This window comes from Nomascus leucogenys, chromosome 14 (assembly GCF_006542625.1).
Source record: "Nomascus leucogenys isolate Asia chromosome 14, Asia_NLE_v1, whole genome shotgun sequence".
NCBI classification, from domain to species: Eukaryota; Metazoa; Chordata; class Mammalia; order Primates; family Hylobatidae; genus Nomascus; species Nomascus leucogenys.
The window spans coordinates 88,174,279-88,191,528 of NC_044394.1; the positions used below are offsets into that span (position 1 = coordinate 88,174,279).

At 48.3% G+C, this 17,250-nt stretch overlaps 1 protein-coding gene across 1 annotated transcript in view; it reads left to right on the forward strand.

Annotated features, from left to right (window-relative positions):
- DNAH17 (dynein axonemal heavy chain 17) overlaps nt 1-17,250 on the forward strand; it is a 150,278-nt gene that overhangs the window by 53,619 nt on the left and 79,409 nt on the right. The window contains exons 26-31 of the mRNA XM_030827209.1: nt 6,314-6,562; nt 10,884-11,006; nt 13,574-13,921; nt 14,010-14,101; nt 14,529-14,655; nt 16,049-16,201. Of these exons, the coding sequence (XP_030683069.1) occupies nt 6,314-6,562; nt 10,884-11,006; nt 13,574-13,921; nt 14,010-14,101; nt 14,529-14,655; nt 16,049-16,201 (1,092 nt within the window). The remainder of the gene's footprint in view (nt 1-6,313; nt 6,563-10,883; nt 11,007-13,573; nt 13,922-14,009; nt 14,102-14,528; nt 14,656-16,048; nt 16,202-17,250) is intronic.

Consider the following 17,250-nt stretch of genomic DNA (forward strand, 5'->3'; position numbering starts at 1 on the left):
TCGGTAGCCGCCATGGTGGCCGTGGCTCGGCTCAGCTGGGCTGGGTTCTCCACAGCCACTGCGAGCACCTTCCCTCTGCAGCCAGCACCTTCCTCCCGCCTGGCAACCAAAACTAAGTTTTTTACTGTTAAATTTCGAGCGTTCTTTATATGTTCTAGAATCTAGCTATTTGTCAGGCTGTGGTTTGCAAGTAATTTCTCCTAGTCTGTTACTTGTCTTTTCGTTCTCTTAACAGGGTGTTTCGCCGAGCAAGAGTTTTAGTATAATTTTGGTTTTTTTTGAGACGGAGTCTCTCTCTGTCACCCAGGCTGGAGTACAGTGGCACCATCTCAACTCACTGCAACCTCTGTCTCCTGGGTTCAAGGATTCTCTTGCCTCGGCCTCCTGAGCAGCTGGGATTACAGGCGTGCACCACCACACTTGGCTAATTTTTGTATTTTTAGGAGAGACGGGGTTTCATCATGTTGACCAGGCTGGTCTCCAATTCCTGAGCTCAGGCAATCCGCCTGCTTTGGCCTCCCAAAGTGCTAGGATTACAGGCGTGAGCCACCATGCCCGGCCAGTTTTAGTATAATCTTTAATTAAATCTTTAAAGTTTTTAATATGAAACTTGGATATAATCCATTTTATCAATTTTTCCTTTCATAGATTATGCACTCTTTTCCTAGATCCTAAAGATTTTCTCCTATGCTTTTATTTTATAGTTTTCTGCTTTCTGTTTGTCTATGAGCCATTTTGAGTTAATTTTTGTATAAGGAGTGAGGTTTATTGGGTTAAGGTTCACTTACTATTTTTGTTTGTTTGTTTATGGATGTCTAACTGCTCCAGCACTGTTTGTAGACAAGTCGGTCCCTCCATTAAACTTTTTTTTTTTTTTAAGATGGAGTCTCGCTCTTGTCACCCAGGCTGGAATGCTGTGGTGCGACCTCAGCTCACTGCAACCTCTACCTCCCGGGTTCAAGCGATTCTCCTGCCTCAGTCTCCTGAGTAGCTGGGCTTACAGGCACCCACCACTACGCCCAGCTAATTTTTGTATTTTTAGTAGAGATGGGGTTTTGCCATTTTGGCCAGGCTGGTCTTGAACTCCTGACCTCAAGCGATCCGCCCGCCTCGGCCTCCCAAAGTGCTGGGATCACAGGCGTGAGCCACAGCGCCTGGCCCCGCTCCATTTAATTTATTTTGCCTCTTTGTCAAAAGTCCGTTGGGCACCTTAGACTGCTGCTGTTGATGGGTTCTGTGCTCTGTTCCATTGGTCTCTGTGTCTATCCCTCCATGATACTGCACAGTCTTGATTCCTAGAGCGATCTAGTAAGGTTGGTTATCAGAGCAATTCCTCCCACTGTATCCTTTTTTGTCAAGATTGGTTTGCTCTTCTAGGACTTGTACTTTTCCATATACGTTTTAGAATAAGCTTGCTATGCTTTAAAAAAAATAAAAACCTATTGGGGTTTTTATAGGAATTGCATTAAAACTATTAATCAATTTGTGGAGAACTGACATGTTGACTCTGTCTCTCAGTCCGTAATTTAGTGTATCTCTCCATTTATTTGACTCTTCTTTGATTTTTTTGTGATTTCATTTTGTTATAGCATTTAAGATCCTACACATGTTTTGTTACATTTATACCTCATATGTCTTTCCTTTTCTTTTTAGAAGTGATTGTATTAATAAGTGGCATTGCGTCTTAAATTTTGGTTTGCACATGTTTGGGTATTTACAAATGTGAATAATTTTTGTGTGTTTGTTTTTATCTTGTGAGCTTTCTAAACTCACTAGTTCTAGGATGGCTTTTTTAGACTCCTTAGGGACTTTGTACATAGACAATAACGTCATCTGCAAATAGGAACAGTTTTATTTTTCCTTTCCATTCTGTATGTCTTTTACTTCTCTTTCTTGCCTTACTGCAGTGGCCTGAACTTCCAGTACCCTGTTGAATAAGAGTGGTGAGTTCACACATCCTTGCATGGTTCCCAATCTAAGAGGAAAACCACTTTGCCAGTATGTATATTAGCTGTAAGTTTTCAAATTGGGGAAATTCTATTCCCTTTTTTTTTTTTTTTTTTAGAGTATTCATCATGAACAGGTGTTAGATCTTGTCAAATTTTTTTGTGTCTGCTGGTGTGATTGATTTTTGTTTAGTCTGCTAAGATAGTGGATTACACTGACTTTTTTTTTCTTGAAACAGAGTTTCGTTCTATCGCCCAGGCCTGGAGTGCAGTGGTGTGATTTTGGCTCACTGCAACCTCTGCCTCTCGGATTCCAGTGATTCTCCCACCTCAGCCTCCTGAGTAGCTGGGATTACAGGCACCCACCACCACACCCAGCTAATTTTTTGTATGTTTAATAGTGACGGGGTTTCACCATGTTGGTCAGGCTGGTCTCGATCTCCTGACCTCAGGCGATCCACCCGCCTCGGCCTCCCAAAGTGCTGGGATTACAGGCGTGAGCCACCGCGCCCGGCCTATGTTTTAAATTTCTAAGTGTTTAGAGATTTTCCTGTTTCCTTTCTGTTACTGATTTCTAGTTTGGTTCCATTATGGTCCAAGAACACACTGTATATAACTTTCATTATTTTAAATGTAGTAAGCTTTATTTTATGGATCAGGATACAGTCTGTCTGGGGGAATGTCCCACGGGCACTTGAACAGAATGCGTATTCTGCTTTTGTTGGGCGGAGTGTTTTATATGTGTCAATTAGATCCTGTCGGTTGGTTGTGTTGTTCTGTCCTTTTATAGTCTTGCTAATTTTCTGTCTAGCAATTCCATAAACTGCTGAGAGTGGGGTGTTGAAATCTCTCCAACTCTAATTATGGATGTGTTTATTTCTCCTTTCAGCTCGATCAGTTTTTGCTTTGTGTATTTCGAGGCTCTGTTGCTTGGTGTGTACAGATTTGGGATTATTGTCTTCTTATAGGCTGATCCTTTTCCCCATCATATAATGTTCCTTTTGTCTCTAGGAATTTTCTTTGCTCTAAAGTTGGCTTTATCCGATACTAGTATAACTATCTCTGTTTTTTCTATTGTTTTTGACTAGTGTTCATCCTGATAGATCTTTTTCCATTTTTAAATTTTCAAGCTACCTATATTTTTGTATTTGAATTGAGTTTCTTATATACAGCATATGGTTGGGTCATGTTTTTTCATCCACTCTGCCAGTCTCTGGCTTTTAATTGATGTATTTAGACCATTTTGCGTTTAAGATAATTATCATCATGTTAGAGCCTCTGTCTGCCATTTCGTTTTCTGTTTGTTCCCTTTGTTTCTTATTCCCCTGACTCTCTTTTATTTTAACATTCTTAGGATCCATCCTGATTTATTGAGAGTGATTCTGAACATAGCGCTTTATATAGTTTTCTTAGTGGCTGTTTGACATCAGCCACTTTGTCACTTTTGAGTGTAGAAATCTTACTTCCATTTAGATGTCTTTGCCCTCACCTCTGCCCCTCTTAACTATAACATAAGTGTCTTAAGTATTTCCCCATGTGAGCAATCTTCCATGGTCTTGTTTGTTGTGATATGTCCAAGGTTTTTCAGTTGTAAGAGAGAGAAGCTGGAAGTAACAGGGCTGCTCCATCTTGTCAGAAATGAAAGAACTAACAACTTTTTAAAGAATGCCAGCAGGCTTTTTGTTTGGGTCAGATGCTAAGACAGCCCTGAGGAAATGGGAATTTGGGTAGGTTGTGGAGGGGTGATATTCAGGGAGAAGAAGAGGCATTTCGGGAGCCTGGGACTTTGCCAAACAAGGGCAGTCTGGATCATGTCTCTGTAGGCGGCTTTGTGGCCTCCCAGGCAGCAGAAAGATAAGGACAGGCCAAGTCTTGGTGGGTGAAGGGAGGCTGGACTCCAAGCACGGGGCCTCTTTTTCTCAAGTATTTCTTCTTTTGTGTATGTGCATATGTTGGTTTCTGCCATTCTGTCTCCTCTTCGCTCATCTGTTTTCAAAAATAGTTGAACTCTTTCCTCTTTTACTTTTTTGAATGAACTTTTTTCAAATCCGGCCTGGTGTGGTGGCTCACACCTGTAATCCCAGCACTTTGGGAGGCCAAGGTGGGTGGATCACTTGAGGCCGGGGAGTTTGAGACCAGCCTGGACAACATGGTGAAACCCCATCTCTACTAAAAATATAAAAATTAGCTGGGTGTGGTGACATGTGCCTGTAGTCCCAGCTACTGGGGAGGCTGAGGCAGGAGGATCACTTGAACCCAGGAGGTGGAGGTTGCAGTGAGCTGAGATCACGTCACTGTACTCCAGCGTGGGAGACAGAGTGAGTGAGACTCTGTCTCAAAAACAAAAGAATCATTTGTCAAATCTTCCTCCCCTCCAAAAGGAAGCTATTATGACTTTAAATGGAATTGAATTAACTCATTTGAGGAAAATTAATCTCTTGGCAGTATTCCATGTTCACATACAACAGCATGCTCTGTCTCTGATTTAATTTTTAAAATACATTATAGTAAATGTCTTCATGCTGACCATACTGAGTCTACATATTTCTTACATAGGGGGAGAAACGTATTTGGAGTCCCAGGCTTTATTACAGCCAGGCCTTAACAGAAGCTACAGATTGAAGGCTTCTTGATACTTTTTCAACAATTAACTGATGTTGAGTCTCTCTCTCTCTTTTTTTTTTTTTTTTTTTTTTGAGATGGAGTCTCGCTCTGAGGCCCAGGCTGGAGTGCAGTGACATGATGTCCACTCGCTGCAACCTCTGCCTCCCGGATTCAAGTGATTCTCCTGCCTCAGCCTCCCCAGTAGCTGGGATTACAGGCACCTGCCATCACGCCTGGCTAATTTTTGTATTTTTTTTTTAGTAGAGATGGGGTTTCACCATGTTGGTCAGGCTGGTCTCGAACTCCTGACTTCAGGTGATCCACCTGTCTTGGCCTCCCGAAGTGCTGGGATTGCAGACGTGAGCCGCCGCACCCGGCCTCAAGTTTCTTTTACATGAGTGGCATTACAGAACGTAGCGGGCATCTGAGAGAATGGGATATACGCTTTCCCATGACAAAAAATTGTTTGCATAGACAGGAGAATAAAGTCCACATTTCCCAGGACATGACAGCATTTGCAGTCAGGATAATTCAAGAAAAACTATCCAAAACACACTAGCCAAGACATTTTATGATAATAGGATGCAGGGTAATCTCGAACCTGCCAGAAAAAGCCATCAACTCCTGTGTAGATTAAGGTTTCAAATCATCCTATCTTCAAGGCAAACATCTTGTAAACACTCCTAGTTTTTACTTTCTCAAGCATAGATGTTTCTCAAGTCCAGATCTTCTCACTGTAAGTGCCCGTGTCAACAATCTCTCATTCCCTCAATGACTAGCAGTTTCCAGCTTCACAGCCATTTTCATGTTTATACTGTTGGCGGGGTTATTCCTGGGTAGTTTGTATATTTTGTTTCATACTGTTGTGAATGAAGTTTCTTCTGTCATCTTTTTATCAGTCAGTGGAAGCTGGGCTACTGTGCAGTAACAACCCCACACATCTCTCTGTACTGAACAAAAGTGTATTTCTCATTCATGCAAAGTGCATGCTGTAATTCCAAGCAGTTGTTTCCTGGGAAGCTACCTGCCAAGGACTGGTTCCCCAGTGCAGGCTGTGTTTCAGCGATGCCCCTTCGTGATTGCCAAGGCAGGCAAGGGGAACGCCAAGCTGGGTATTGTCAGGCATCACTCACCTTTCATTGGCCAAGACAAGCTACGTGGACATACTGAGAAGTGAGGGAAAACTGGGTCCTGGCCAGCAACAGCAGGGCCCTAACACAGGCTTTTGCTAAAATGCCTTTTAACTGCTAACTTTTATTTTTATGTATTTATTTTTTGAGACGGAGTCTCACTCTGTCACCCAGGCTGAAGTGCAGTGGCATGATCTCGGCTCACTGCAGCCCTCGTCTCCCAGAATCAAGTGATTCTCCTGTCTCAGCCTCCCAAGTAGCTGGGATTACGGGTGTGCACCACCACACCCAGCTAATTTTTGTATTTTTAGTACAGACGAGGTTTCACCATGTTGGTCAGGCTGGTCTCGAACTCCTGACCTCAAGTAATCTGCTCACCTCGGCCTCCCAAAGTACTGGGGTTATAGATGTGAGCCACCGTGCCCGGCCAACTGTTAACTTTTAAATCTTACCTTTTGTGATGCCACGGTTGTTTTTTCTTGTATCTAATCGCTTTATTGATTTCGGGTATTAGTTCTAAATATTCCTCACTGGGCTTTGCTCCCTGCGAGTAAGTGCAGAAAGGTAAGAGGGTTGTCTTCCTGAACCCTCCTTGACAAGAGTGGAAGGAGAAACGGGATGTTTTTGTTTCAGGTAAATACCAGCATCGAGGACTGGAAGACCACCAAGTGGAAAGATATCAACGTTGAGCAGATGGACATCGATTGTAAGAAGTTTGCCAAGGACGTGAGGTCTTTGGACAAGGAGATGAAAACCTGGGATGCCTTCGTGGGGCTCGACAACACCGTGAAAAACATGATCACATGCCTGCGTGCCGTCAGCGAGCTGCAGAACCCTGCCATTCGGGAACGCCACTGGCAGCAGCTCATGCAGGCCACCCAGGTACCACGCGCCATGGTGGGTGGAGGGGACCGTCCCTGGCGGCCAGCCCTGCTGCAGGATGGGCTGGCCTGCGCTGCCTAGCCAAGGTGTTCAGGACCCGATGCTGGTAAAGCCGATGTGGGCAGGGCTGGCTTCGTGCACAAGTGACCTGTGCAGTCACACAGGGCTCCATGCTGGTTCGGGGTGGTGGGTGGTGGGGCAGGCTCCATTTACCATCTCAACTTTACCACTTCACCATCTCAAAATTCTTAGTAATTTTTTTTTTTTTTTTTTTTGAGACGAAGTCTTGTTCTGTCACCAGGCTGGAATGCAGTGGCGCAATCTTGGCTCACTGCAACCTCCGCCTCCCAGGTTCAAATGATTCTTCTGCCTCAGCCTCCCAAGTAGCTGGGACCACAGGCGCCCACCACCACACCCAGCTAATTTTTGTATTTTTAGTAGAGACGGGGTTTCACCATATTGGCCAGGCTGGTCTCAAACTCCTGACCTCGTGATCCACCCACCTCAGCCTCCCAAATTGCTGGGATTCCAGGCATGAGCCCCCGCTCCCAGCCAATTCTTAGTAATTTTTGAACAGGAGTTCCCGCATTCCATTTTGCACTGGGCCCTGCAAATTAGGTAGGCAGTTCCGGTTGTAGAATGCATGTTCATAAGGCTCAGGAAGTTTGGGGCAAATGAACAGCTTCACTGGGGTCCTCATGACCCCAGGAACTCAGAGTCTTAGCACCTGAATCTTTCCAGGAATATCCCGCAGTACTGGCAGGCACTGGCCTTGACACCTCCAGAAGGCTAACAGGAACACTCCCCTCCCTCAGCCAACACTGAACAAAATGACTTTAAGCAGCTACTCTGCGGAGGCCCCATCTAGCTGCAAAGGATACAGAGAGAAAGGAGACATGGCCCCTGCTCTCCCGGAAGCAAAGAAATAATAGTACTGGCAATTGCAGCGGAGGAAAAAAATTATTTTTCCATCTGTCCATCTTAGGTTACCTGACTGGGGCTCCTGTAAATTAGACTGATGAGAGACAGATTAATTAGAGGAAAGCCAGGCACGGTGGCTCATGCCTGTAATCCCAGCACCTTGGGAGGCCGAGGTGGGTAGATCACTTTAGGCCAGGAGTTTGAGACCAGCCTGGCCAACATGGCAAAACCCCATCCCTACTAAAAAATACAAAAATCAGCCGAGCATGGTAGCGCACACCTGTAGTCCCAGCTACTTGAGTGGCTGAGGCAGGAGAATCACTTGAACCTGGGAGTTGGAGGTTGCAGTGAGCCGAGATCATGCCACTGCACTCTAGCCTGGGTGGCGACAGAGTGAAACTGTGTCTCTAACAAAATAGGAAAAGACCAGGAAAGAGAAGGGGAGTCTCTACAGAATGTCGATTTCCCCTACAAGAGACAGCTTTGCAGGACTATTTTAAACTATGTCAAAGAAAGATATTTTGGGGTAAAATACTGCAATTTCTTTCAGGGCCTGCTGTCTGTCATGTGATGTATCACGTTGCTACAAACATTCTGTTAGGTCAGTCTGAGGATCTCTGTGCTGATGTTAATGCTGGTCAGCTGTGCCTGAATCCCAAAGGGAGGGGGGTATAATGAGGCCTGTCCCCCAACCCCTTTCCCCTCATGGCCTGAACTCGTTTTTCAGGTTTAGTTTGGAATGCCCCTAGCAGAGAGGGGGTTCGTTCAATTTGTTCGGGGCCTTAGGATTTTATTTTTGTTTTACAGCAGGATGAGGTGAGCTTCAGTAAGGTGCATTGTGTAGATTCTTCCCCTTCCTCTGGGCTGATAAGGGGCTAAAGCTGTCTCCATCAATTTTTTTTGTTTTTGAGATGGAGTCTCACTCTGTCACCCAGGCTGGAGTGCAGTGGCATGATCTCGGCTCACTGAAACCTCCACCTCCCAGGTTCAAGTGATTCTCCTGATTCAGCCTCCCGAGTAGTTGGGATTATAGGCACAGGCCACCATGCCTGGCTAATTTTTTGTGTTTTTAGTAGAGACAGGGTTTCACCTTGGCCAAGCTGGTCTCAAACTCCTGACCTCAGGTGATCTGCCCGCCTCGGCCTCCCAAAGTGCTGGGATTACAGGCGTGAGCCACTGTACCTGGCCTCCATTGATTAACTTCTATTGTTCTTGGTAGAGGGGGTGGTGGGGCTCCTTGGCAAATTTATTTCCTGCTTGTAGGCAAATAGGGGGAGGGCAGAGAGCTTCTCTTGTATCTGCTTCTTCTCAACTGCCTTCAGCTCAAAATAACCCTTAAGCCAAAGTGGCATATTTTGGTGGCAAATTCTGCCAACCTTCGTGATCAGGTTTGAATGCCCAGTGCAGGAGATATTCAGTGATGACCCCGAGACCTAGAGGAGGGCGCCACCTTCAAGGGGTGAAAAAGGGAAGAAAAATCTCTGAATGAGTGTGAAATTTGGCTTGGGCCTTGGGAGTAAGAGCTGTGAAGACAAGCAGAAAGGCTGGGACGGGGCTCGGCATGAAGCAAATGCAAGAACAACGGCGAGAACATACTCCAAGGACCAAGGGCAGCGTGGCCCAAAGCCTGCACAGCGGGAAGGCTTAGCTCACGGCTTCCCAAGAGATCCCTACCTATGCAGGAAGTAGGAGAATGGGGACAAATGGTTCCCTCCACCTCTCATTAGGTCCCGGCCAGCCCAGGAGGGCATCCACCTAGGAGGAGCATTAGAGGCTCCCGCTCCGCCCCCTCCACACTGTCCAGGGCTCTTCTGCTGCTCCCTAGGCCCGAGGAGGGAAAAGCAAACACTGAGGGCCCAGGGGCACCTGCTTGCTCCCCGGGGATTTGTCCCGGTGTCTGGGAGCCAGCCCCTGGGGGTGCCTCTCGAGTATTGAGACAAAAGATTTCCCAGATGCCTGGCAACAGGCTCATGTGTCCCATCCAGATGCCCTGGGAGAGATGCTTGGGCGGTGATAAACAAGCAGCTAAATATCTCCAGGAAAGGAGCTGGGCACAGCTGAGGTCTTGGTGAGCCTCGGGCAGATATGTCCCCAAATGTGATCAGAGATGCGAGGTTCCATCTGTTGGTTAAAATTCCACGGTGGGCTCAGAATTGATGCTCAGAAACGTCTGACTATGTGACACCAAGAAGAATATTAGACAAGGGACGTGGAAGTGATTTGGGAAGTGGGTGGCACTAGGCAAGTACCTGGTATGTTGGTGCTAGAGTAATGGTGATTTGGTGCTAGAGTAACAGTGATTTGGCACTAGAGTAACAGTACCTGTGATTCAGCCACTGCCACAGAGTGCTTTGCCTGCTGTGAACGCGGCAGCTGCTGGAGGTGGTGGATTCGCTTCCTGGGGCTGCCATGACATGCCAGAGGTGGTGGATTCACTTCCTGGGGCTGCCATGACAAAGGACCACAAACTGGAAGGCTTAAAACAGCAGAGCTAGCCAGGGGTGCAGTAGCTCACGCCTGTAATCCCAGCACTTTGGGAGGCTGAGGCAGGCAGATCACTTGAGTTCAAGAGTTTGAGACCAGCCTGTCTAACTTGGTGAAACCCCATCTCTACTAAAAATACAAAAATTACCTGGGTGTGGTGGTGCGTATCTGTAGTACCAGCTACCCGGGAAGCTGAGGCAGAAGAATCGCTTGAACCGGGGAAGTGAAGGTTCCAGTGAGCCGAGATCACGCCACTGCACTCCAGCCCGGGTGACAGAGCGAGACTCCATCTCAAAAAAAAAAAAAAAGCAGACTTGTGTTCTCTCACAGTGCTGGAGGCCAGGACTCTGAAATCAGGGTGTCAACAGGCTGCACTCCCTCTAAAGGCTCCGGGGGAGGGTCCTTCCTGTCTCCTCCAGCTTCTGGGGGCTCCAGGCATTCCTTGGCCTGTGGTTACATCACGCCTGTCTCTGCCTCGGTCTCCACAAGACCCTCTGTCCTGTGTGACTCAGATCTCCCTCTCCTTCCTGTCATGAAGATGCTTGGCCCTGGATTTATGTCTCACCGGAAAATCCAGGATGAACTCACCTCAAGATCCTTAGTATCTGCAAAGACCCTGTTTCTAAATAAGGTGACAAGCAGAGGTTCTGCATAGACATGAATTTTGAGGGGGGGGCCACAATTCTGCCCGGTGCAGGTGGGTTCTGCTGTTACGCGCTTTTACAGGGAAGGAAGGTGAGGCTTGGAGAAGTCACTTCCTCAAGTCCCAGAGCTGAAAAAGGGAGAGCAGAGCTCGCCTCCCTCCCAACAGCCTGGGATTGCGCCCCAGCAGTGGCTCTCCGTGAAGGATGATGACGTCTGCCCACTGCAGAGTGCACATGACCCGAAATGAATCCTGTCTTGTTTTTTCCCTTAGGTGAAATTTAAAATGTCAGAAGAGACGACCCTGGCAGATTTACTGCAGCTGAACCTCCACAGTTATGAGGATGAGGTCCGCAACATCGTGGACAAGGCCGTGAAGGAGTCAGGCATGGAAAAGGTAGGCCGTGCTGGCGGCGCTGTCTGTGCAACGTGGGATCAGCCTGAAACTGCCCCCGTCCACTGAGAGCACCCAGAGGGGTCCCGCAGCCCCATGGCATTCACGGGAAGTCTGGGGGGGCCTTTCTTACCCAACCTGTGACAAATCTTAAAAAATACTTCTGGAATCTATTTGTTTATTTATTATTTTTTATTGTTTTTGAGACAGAGTCTCTCTCTGTCGCCCAGGCTGGAGTGCAGTGGCATGATCTTGGCTCACTGCAACCTCCGCCTCCCGGGTTCAAGTGATTCTCCTGCCTCAGCCTCCCAAGTAGCTGGGATTACAGGCATGTGCCACCGTGCCTGGCTAATTTTCATACTTTTAGTAGAGACGGGGTTTCACCATGTTGGCCAGGCTGGTGTCAAGCTCCTGACCTCAACTGACCCGCTCACCTCGGCCTCCCAAAGGGCTGTGATTACAGGGATGAGCCACCGCGCCAGCCTACTTCTGGAATTTTTCTTAGAAAACCCAATTCGTGGCTCTAGCTCTGCCCACCCTGTACATGCAATAATAGTTGGGACATTTTGTAAATAACCGGAACTCGCATTTCCTTTGCCTCAAGCATCTTCGTCTGTGGTCCCGTCTGACTCCTCCATGGATGTCAGTTCTTTCCTCTGACTCCGGAGCTGAGGGGAGGGTTGGGGATGGTTGGGGGATGGCCCCCAGCTGGTACCTGAACTTGTTAATGCGCCACTGGCTACCGGCAGTTCCAGTATCCAGGAAAACTCCTTTTGCGGTTCAAAGCTCTCTCCTCAGCCTCTTTTGTGAGTTTGAATTGTCACATTTTGGCTTGCTTTAAAAAAAAAAAAAAAGACAAACCTTTATTAGATATAATTCACATACCATACAGTTCGCCTGTTTAAAGTGTACAGTGGCTTTTAGCATAGTTACAAGTGTGTAATCAGCATATATTAAACAGCAGAGGGTGGGGGCTCATGCCTATAATCCCAGCACTTTGGGAGGCAGGAGGATCGCTTGAGCCAGGAGTTCAAGACAAGGCCAGCCTGGGCAACATTGGCAGACCCCATCTCTACAAAAAAAGTAATTAAAAAAAATTAGCTGGGGACCTGGCACAGTGGCTCATGCCTGTAATCCCAACACTTTGGGAGGCCAAGGCAGGTGGATCACAAGATCAGGAGATTGAGACCAGCCTGGCCAACATGGTGAAACCCCGTCTTTACTGAAAATACAAAAATTAACCAGGCGTGGTGGCGCTCACCTGTAATCCCAGCACTTTGGGAGGCTGAGGCAGGAGAATCGCTTGAACCTGGGAGGTGGAATTTGCAGTGAACCAAGATCACGCCACTGCACTCCAGCCTGGATGACAGAGCGAGACTCTGTCTAAAAAAAAAAAAAAAAAATCAGCTGGGCACATGGTGGCACGCACCTGTAGTCCCAGCTACTTGGGAGGCTGAAGTGGGAGGATTACTTGAGCCTGAGAGATGGAGGTCATAGGGAGCAGTGATCACGCTGCTGCACTCCAGCCTGGGCTGGACCCTGTCCCTAAAAAAAAATTATAAAATAAATTTTTTAAGATAAAAATAAAAAAATAGATTTAACAAATTTTAGAATATTTTCATCACCTCAAAAAGAAACCCATATCCTTTAGCCATCATCCCCCCACCCCTTTCCTCTCACGTGTCCCCATCTCCAGCTCTAGGCAACCACTAATCCACTTTCTCCCTCTATAGATCCCCCTCTTCCACACTTTCATAGGAATGGCATCATAGGTAGAGGAGACAACATTTTCACTCTATGCTTGTAGGGTTTTCCCAGTTAGGTCTGAGAATTCCATTGATGTAAGACAGATCAAGAGGAGAAAAGGATCCAAATTATTTAATCCAAGTTTTCTGTGGCATGGGAGGAAAGGAAGACTCTAAGACGCAGTTAGAGTTGAAGACTTAAGTACTGAGTTGCAGAAAGTGTAAGTTGTAGAAAAGTAATCTGTGTGAGAGGCTGGAAGGTGAGAGCTATTCTAAAAGGGTCTGAGCGGACAGGATTCTTTCCGCCCCCACTTCCCATCCTAGTGGATGGTCGTTTCATTCTGGTATCAGAAGAGCATCATTCACCTGGGAATTGCATCTCCTGCTTCCCAGCAACAGCATGAGGCTCAGAGAGAGATTCCTGCATCTGCTGCCTTTCAAGTGCCTCTGACTCAAAATCGTCAATTGCAGGATGGTATATTTTGGGGTGGCACGATCTGAACTCCTTCACATGCACTATGTGGTCTGTGCGTGTGGCTTCTTTCACTCAGCCTAAGGTCTTCAGGTTCATCCGCATTGTGGCAGGTGTCTGTACCTCATTCCTTTAGTGGCTTATGTTCCATTATATGGACAGACATCGCATGCATCCATCATCGGGGGATGAAGGTTCAGGTTGGATCTGCCTTTGGTTCCTGTGAATGTGTTGGTTTGAGCCTTTTTGCTTTCTGATCATGGAGCTTCAGTCTACGTCCTGGAAACTCTGGCTCCTGCCTGAGCTTTGCATGCCAAATGCTCAGTGACCGTATTTTTCTGTTCCCCCAAAAGGTGCTGAAAGCCCTGGACGGTACCTGGAGCACGATGGAATTCCAGCACGAGCCACACCCGCGGACGGGCACCATGATGCTCAAGTCCAGCGAGGTGCTGGTGGAGACGCTGGAGGACAACCAGGTGCAGCTGCAGAACCTGATGATGTCCAAGTACCTGGCCCACTTCCTGAAGGAGGTGACGAGCTGGCAGCAGAAGCTGTCCACGGCGGACTCCGTCATCTCCATCTGGTTTGACGTCCAGCGAACCTGGAGCCACCTGGAGAGCATCTTCATCGGCTCTGAAGACATCCGCGCCCAGCTCCCGGGGGACTCCCAGCGCTTTGACGACATTGACCAGGAATTCAAGGTGAGCACAGCCCGGTGGCTCCCACACACTTCAGAAATGACTGTGTGTGGCGATCCCTAATGGCTTGGCGATCCCCTTCTCTTCCCAGGCCTTGATGGAAGATGCAGTGAAAACACCCAACGTGGTAGAAGCCACCAACAAACCCGGCCTTTACAATAAACTGGAGGCCCTGAAGAAGAGGTGGGGCTCACACCTGTCCAGACCAGGGGAGTCAGTGGTGCTGATTCCCTAAGTCTTAAGTCTGAGGGAACCTAAGACTTGTATGGCCCGCTGGCCAGGACAGGGCAAAACCACGGGTCCTGGGTTAATCTATTGCCTTTTCCTGGGGAGCACGCACTCCCCGGCCTCATCCTGCCACCCGATGCCTTGGCCTTGAAGGAAGCAATGACCCGGAGAATAAACGATGCTCCCTTCTACCTAGGAGTGCCCACGAGGTTGGGGGATAGCAAAGAAACAAGAGCCTCTGGTAGGAGGTTCTGAATTAAACCGGGCCTGTGAACAGCAGTCCAGGCATCTCCAGGATGATCAGTTCCCTGCACCGACAGGGTGGGCGGCAGACATCCCTACAGAGTAGGGTCACCGGCCTCCTGTCCTTCCTTCCTCCCAGCTTGGCCATCTGTGAAAAGGCTTTGGCAGAGTATTTAGAGACGAAAAGACTGGCTTTCCCCAGGTTCTATTTTGTCTCCTCGGCTGACCTCCTGGACATTCTCTCCAATGGCAATGACCCCGTGGAGGTAGGTGGGGCCCCTTGCATTCCGGTGTTTAAGCCAACATCATGCCAGACCCCAGGCGGGCACCTCTACCTCAACCGCCCTAGGATGGGGTAACAGTGTCCCTGGACGTGCCCCATCATCTCCAGGAGGCCCTCTGCACCAGAAGCTGCCCTGGGGTCCCCAGCCATGGCAGAAACGTGGCGGGACTCACCTCACATCCTGCTCTGCACTTGGCTTGGCTTTGGAGAAGTTAATTTGCCTCTCTGTGCCTCATTTTCCCCTTCTAGAAAATGGGTCGTGTGCCAGAGGCCTAGTAAGACACTGTTTCCGAAAGACAAACCTCTCAGTGGGGCATCCTCTGATCAGCTAGTAAATCTCAGGGTCCCAAGAGCAAGGAACAGGTGCCTCCTTGGGGCTCTTCTAAAAGAGAAAAGAGGTCAGGCACAGTGGCTCACACCTGTAATCCCAGCACTTTGGGAGGCCGAGGCAGGCAGATCACTGGAGGTTGGGAGTTTAAGACCAGCCTGGTCAACATGGTGAAACCCCGTTTCTACTGAAAATACAAAAATTAGCCAGGCATGGTGGCATGTACCTGTAATCCCAGCTACTCAGGAGGCTGCGGCATGAGAACTGCTTGAACCCAAGAGGCAGAGGGTTGCAGTGAGCCAAGATCGCACCACTGCACTCCAGCCTGGGTGACAGAGTGAGACTCTGTCTCAAAAAAAAAAAAAAAAAGAATTAGGTGAAGGGAAAGCACCTGGATTTTGACCGTAAGGTTAGAGGATACACAATAAGAAGGGATATGCAAGAATAGACTGTGTGGCTTGGGATCTGGGACAGAACCTTCTCAAAAAGAAGAAATCTTTTTTTTTTTTTTTTTGAGATGGAGTTTCGTTCTTGTTGCCCAGGCTGGAGTGCAATGACACAGTCTCGGCTCACCACAACCTCTGCCTCCCGGGTTCAAGTGATTCTCCTGCCTCAGCCTCCCAAGTAGCTGGAATTACAGGCATGCGCCACCATGCCCGGCTAATTTTGTATTTTTAGTAGAGATGGGGTTTCTCCATGTTGGTCAGGCTGGTTTTGAACTCCTGACCTCAGGTGATCCACCTGCCTCGGCCTCCCCAAAGTGCTGGGATTACAGGTGTGAGCCACTATGCCCCACCAAAAAGAAATCTTCCAGAATAGATGTCTGGCTTAGAAGGGCTGTGGTTCCTGGCCTGGTTTCTGTGTCCTGACTCAGAGCAGTCTTCGCTGGTTCCTTTTGTTGACTTAGCCATGTTTAGTCAACGTTGATCAAAGATGGGGAGTATATTCCGAAAAGAACGATGCCTAGAACCACCCATGGAAAGCCCGAGCCACGCACATGCCTGTCAAAGCCCCTGTCGCATAATTCCCGCCTTTCCCCTCCTCCCAGGTGAGCCGCCACCTGTCCAAACTCTTCGATAGCCTGTGTAAACTGAAGTTCCGGCTCGATGCCAATGACAAACCTCTCAAGGTGGGCCTGGGAATGTACAGCAAGGAGGACGAGTACGTGGTTTTTGATCAGGAATGCGACCTCTCGGGGCAGGTGAGTGTGTGCGCACACCACGCAGGGAACCCAGGACAAGGGTGCAGCACGCGTGTGGGCCACATGCCCTCAGACGGCGACGTCCAGAGAACCACCACCCTGTGCAGCTGCCAGCCCGCCCCTGCTCCTCTCCTCTGCCTCTCTAGAAAACGCTTAAGGGATGGACCTCTTTATAGAATTTCTAGCACAGCCTTACCCATATAGCACGAGTGTATCCTTAGGGAGAAAGGGGAGGGGAAAGGACGGGAGAAAAGCCCTGTTCGGGAGGCTGAGGCAGGAGAATCACTTGAACCCAAGAGGCGGAGGTTGCAGTGAGCCAAGATCATGCCATTGCACTCCAGCCTGGGTGACAGAGTGAGACTCCGTCTCAAAAAAAAAGAAGCCCTGTTAATGTCATTGAATCCTTTTCATGACTTTGCCAAAGGGACTGCTTTAAAAGGGGCTGCACATCTCTGAACCACCAATTCCCAACACCTGTCCGAAATAATCAGCTGCGCTGCCCACCACTCAGAGTGGTCTCCGCAGCCTCTTCCTTCCCCAGCAAGTGTGTCCCCCAGCTCAGGGTGGCCTCCTGCCATCAGGAAACTTCTGGGCTGCCCCCTGCCCTGTCTCATTACCCAACTATTGATCAAGCAATAGAAACCATTTTAACATCAGCCTGAGGAAAATACAATGCAGAGGTAAATCAGCTGTAGGAAAAAAAACAACAACCTCAACTCGAGAAAACCTGAGGTTCAAAGAGTTGAACACAGCACACATGTGGCCGGCTCTACCTGGATAGGGAGGGCGGGGCAGTGACAGCATCTGTCCAGATTCGCTTCCTGGGCTTACCCCTTACAAACAGAACTGCAGACCACAGCGAGGCCCACCTGCACTGTGCTAACAGTTAAAAGGAAAAATCTGGCCGGGTGCGGTGGCTCATGCCTATAATCCCAGCACTTTGGGAGGTCGAGGTGGGTGGATCATCTGAGGTCGGGAGTTCAAGACCAGCCTGGCCAACAAGGCAAAACCGGTCTCTACTAAAAATACAAAAATTAACCAGGTGTGGT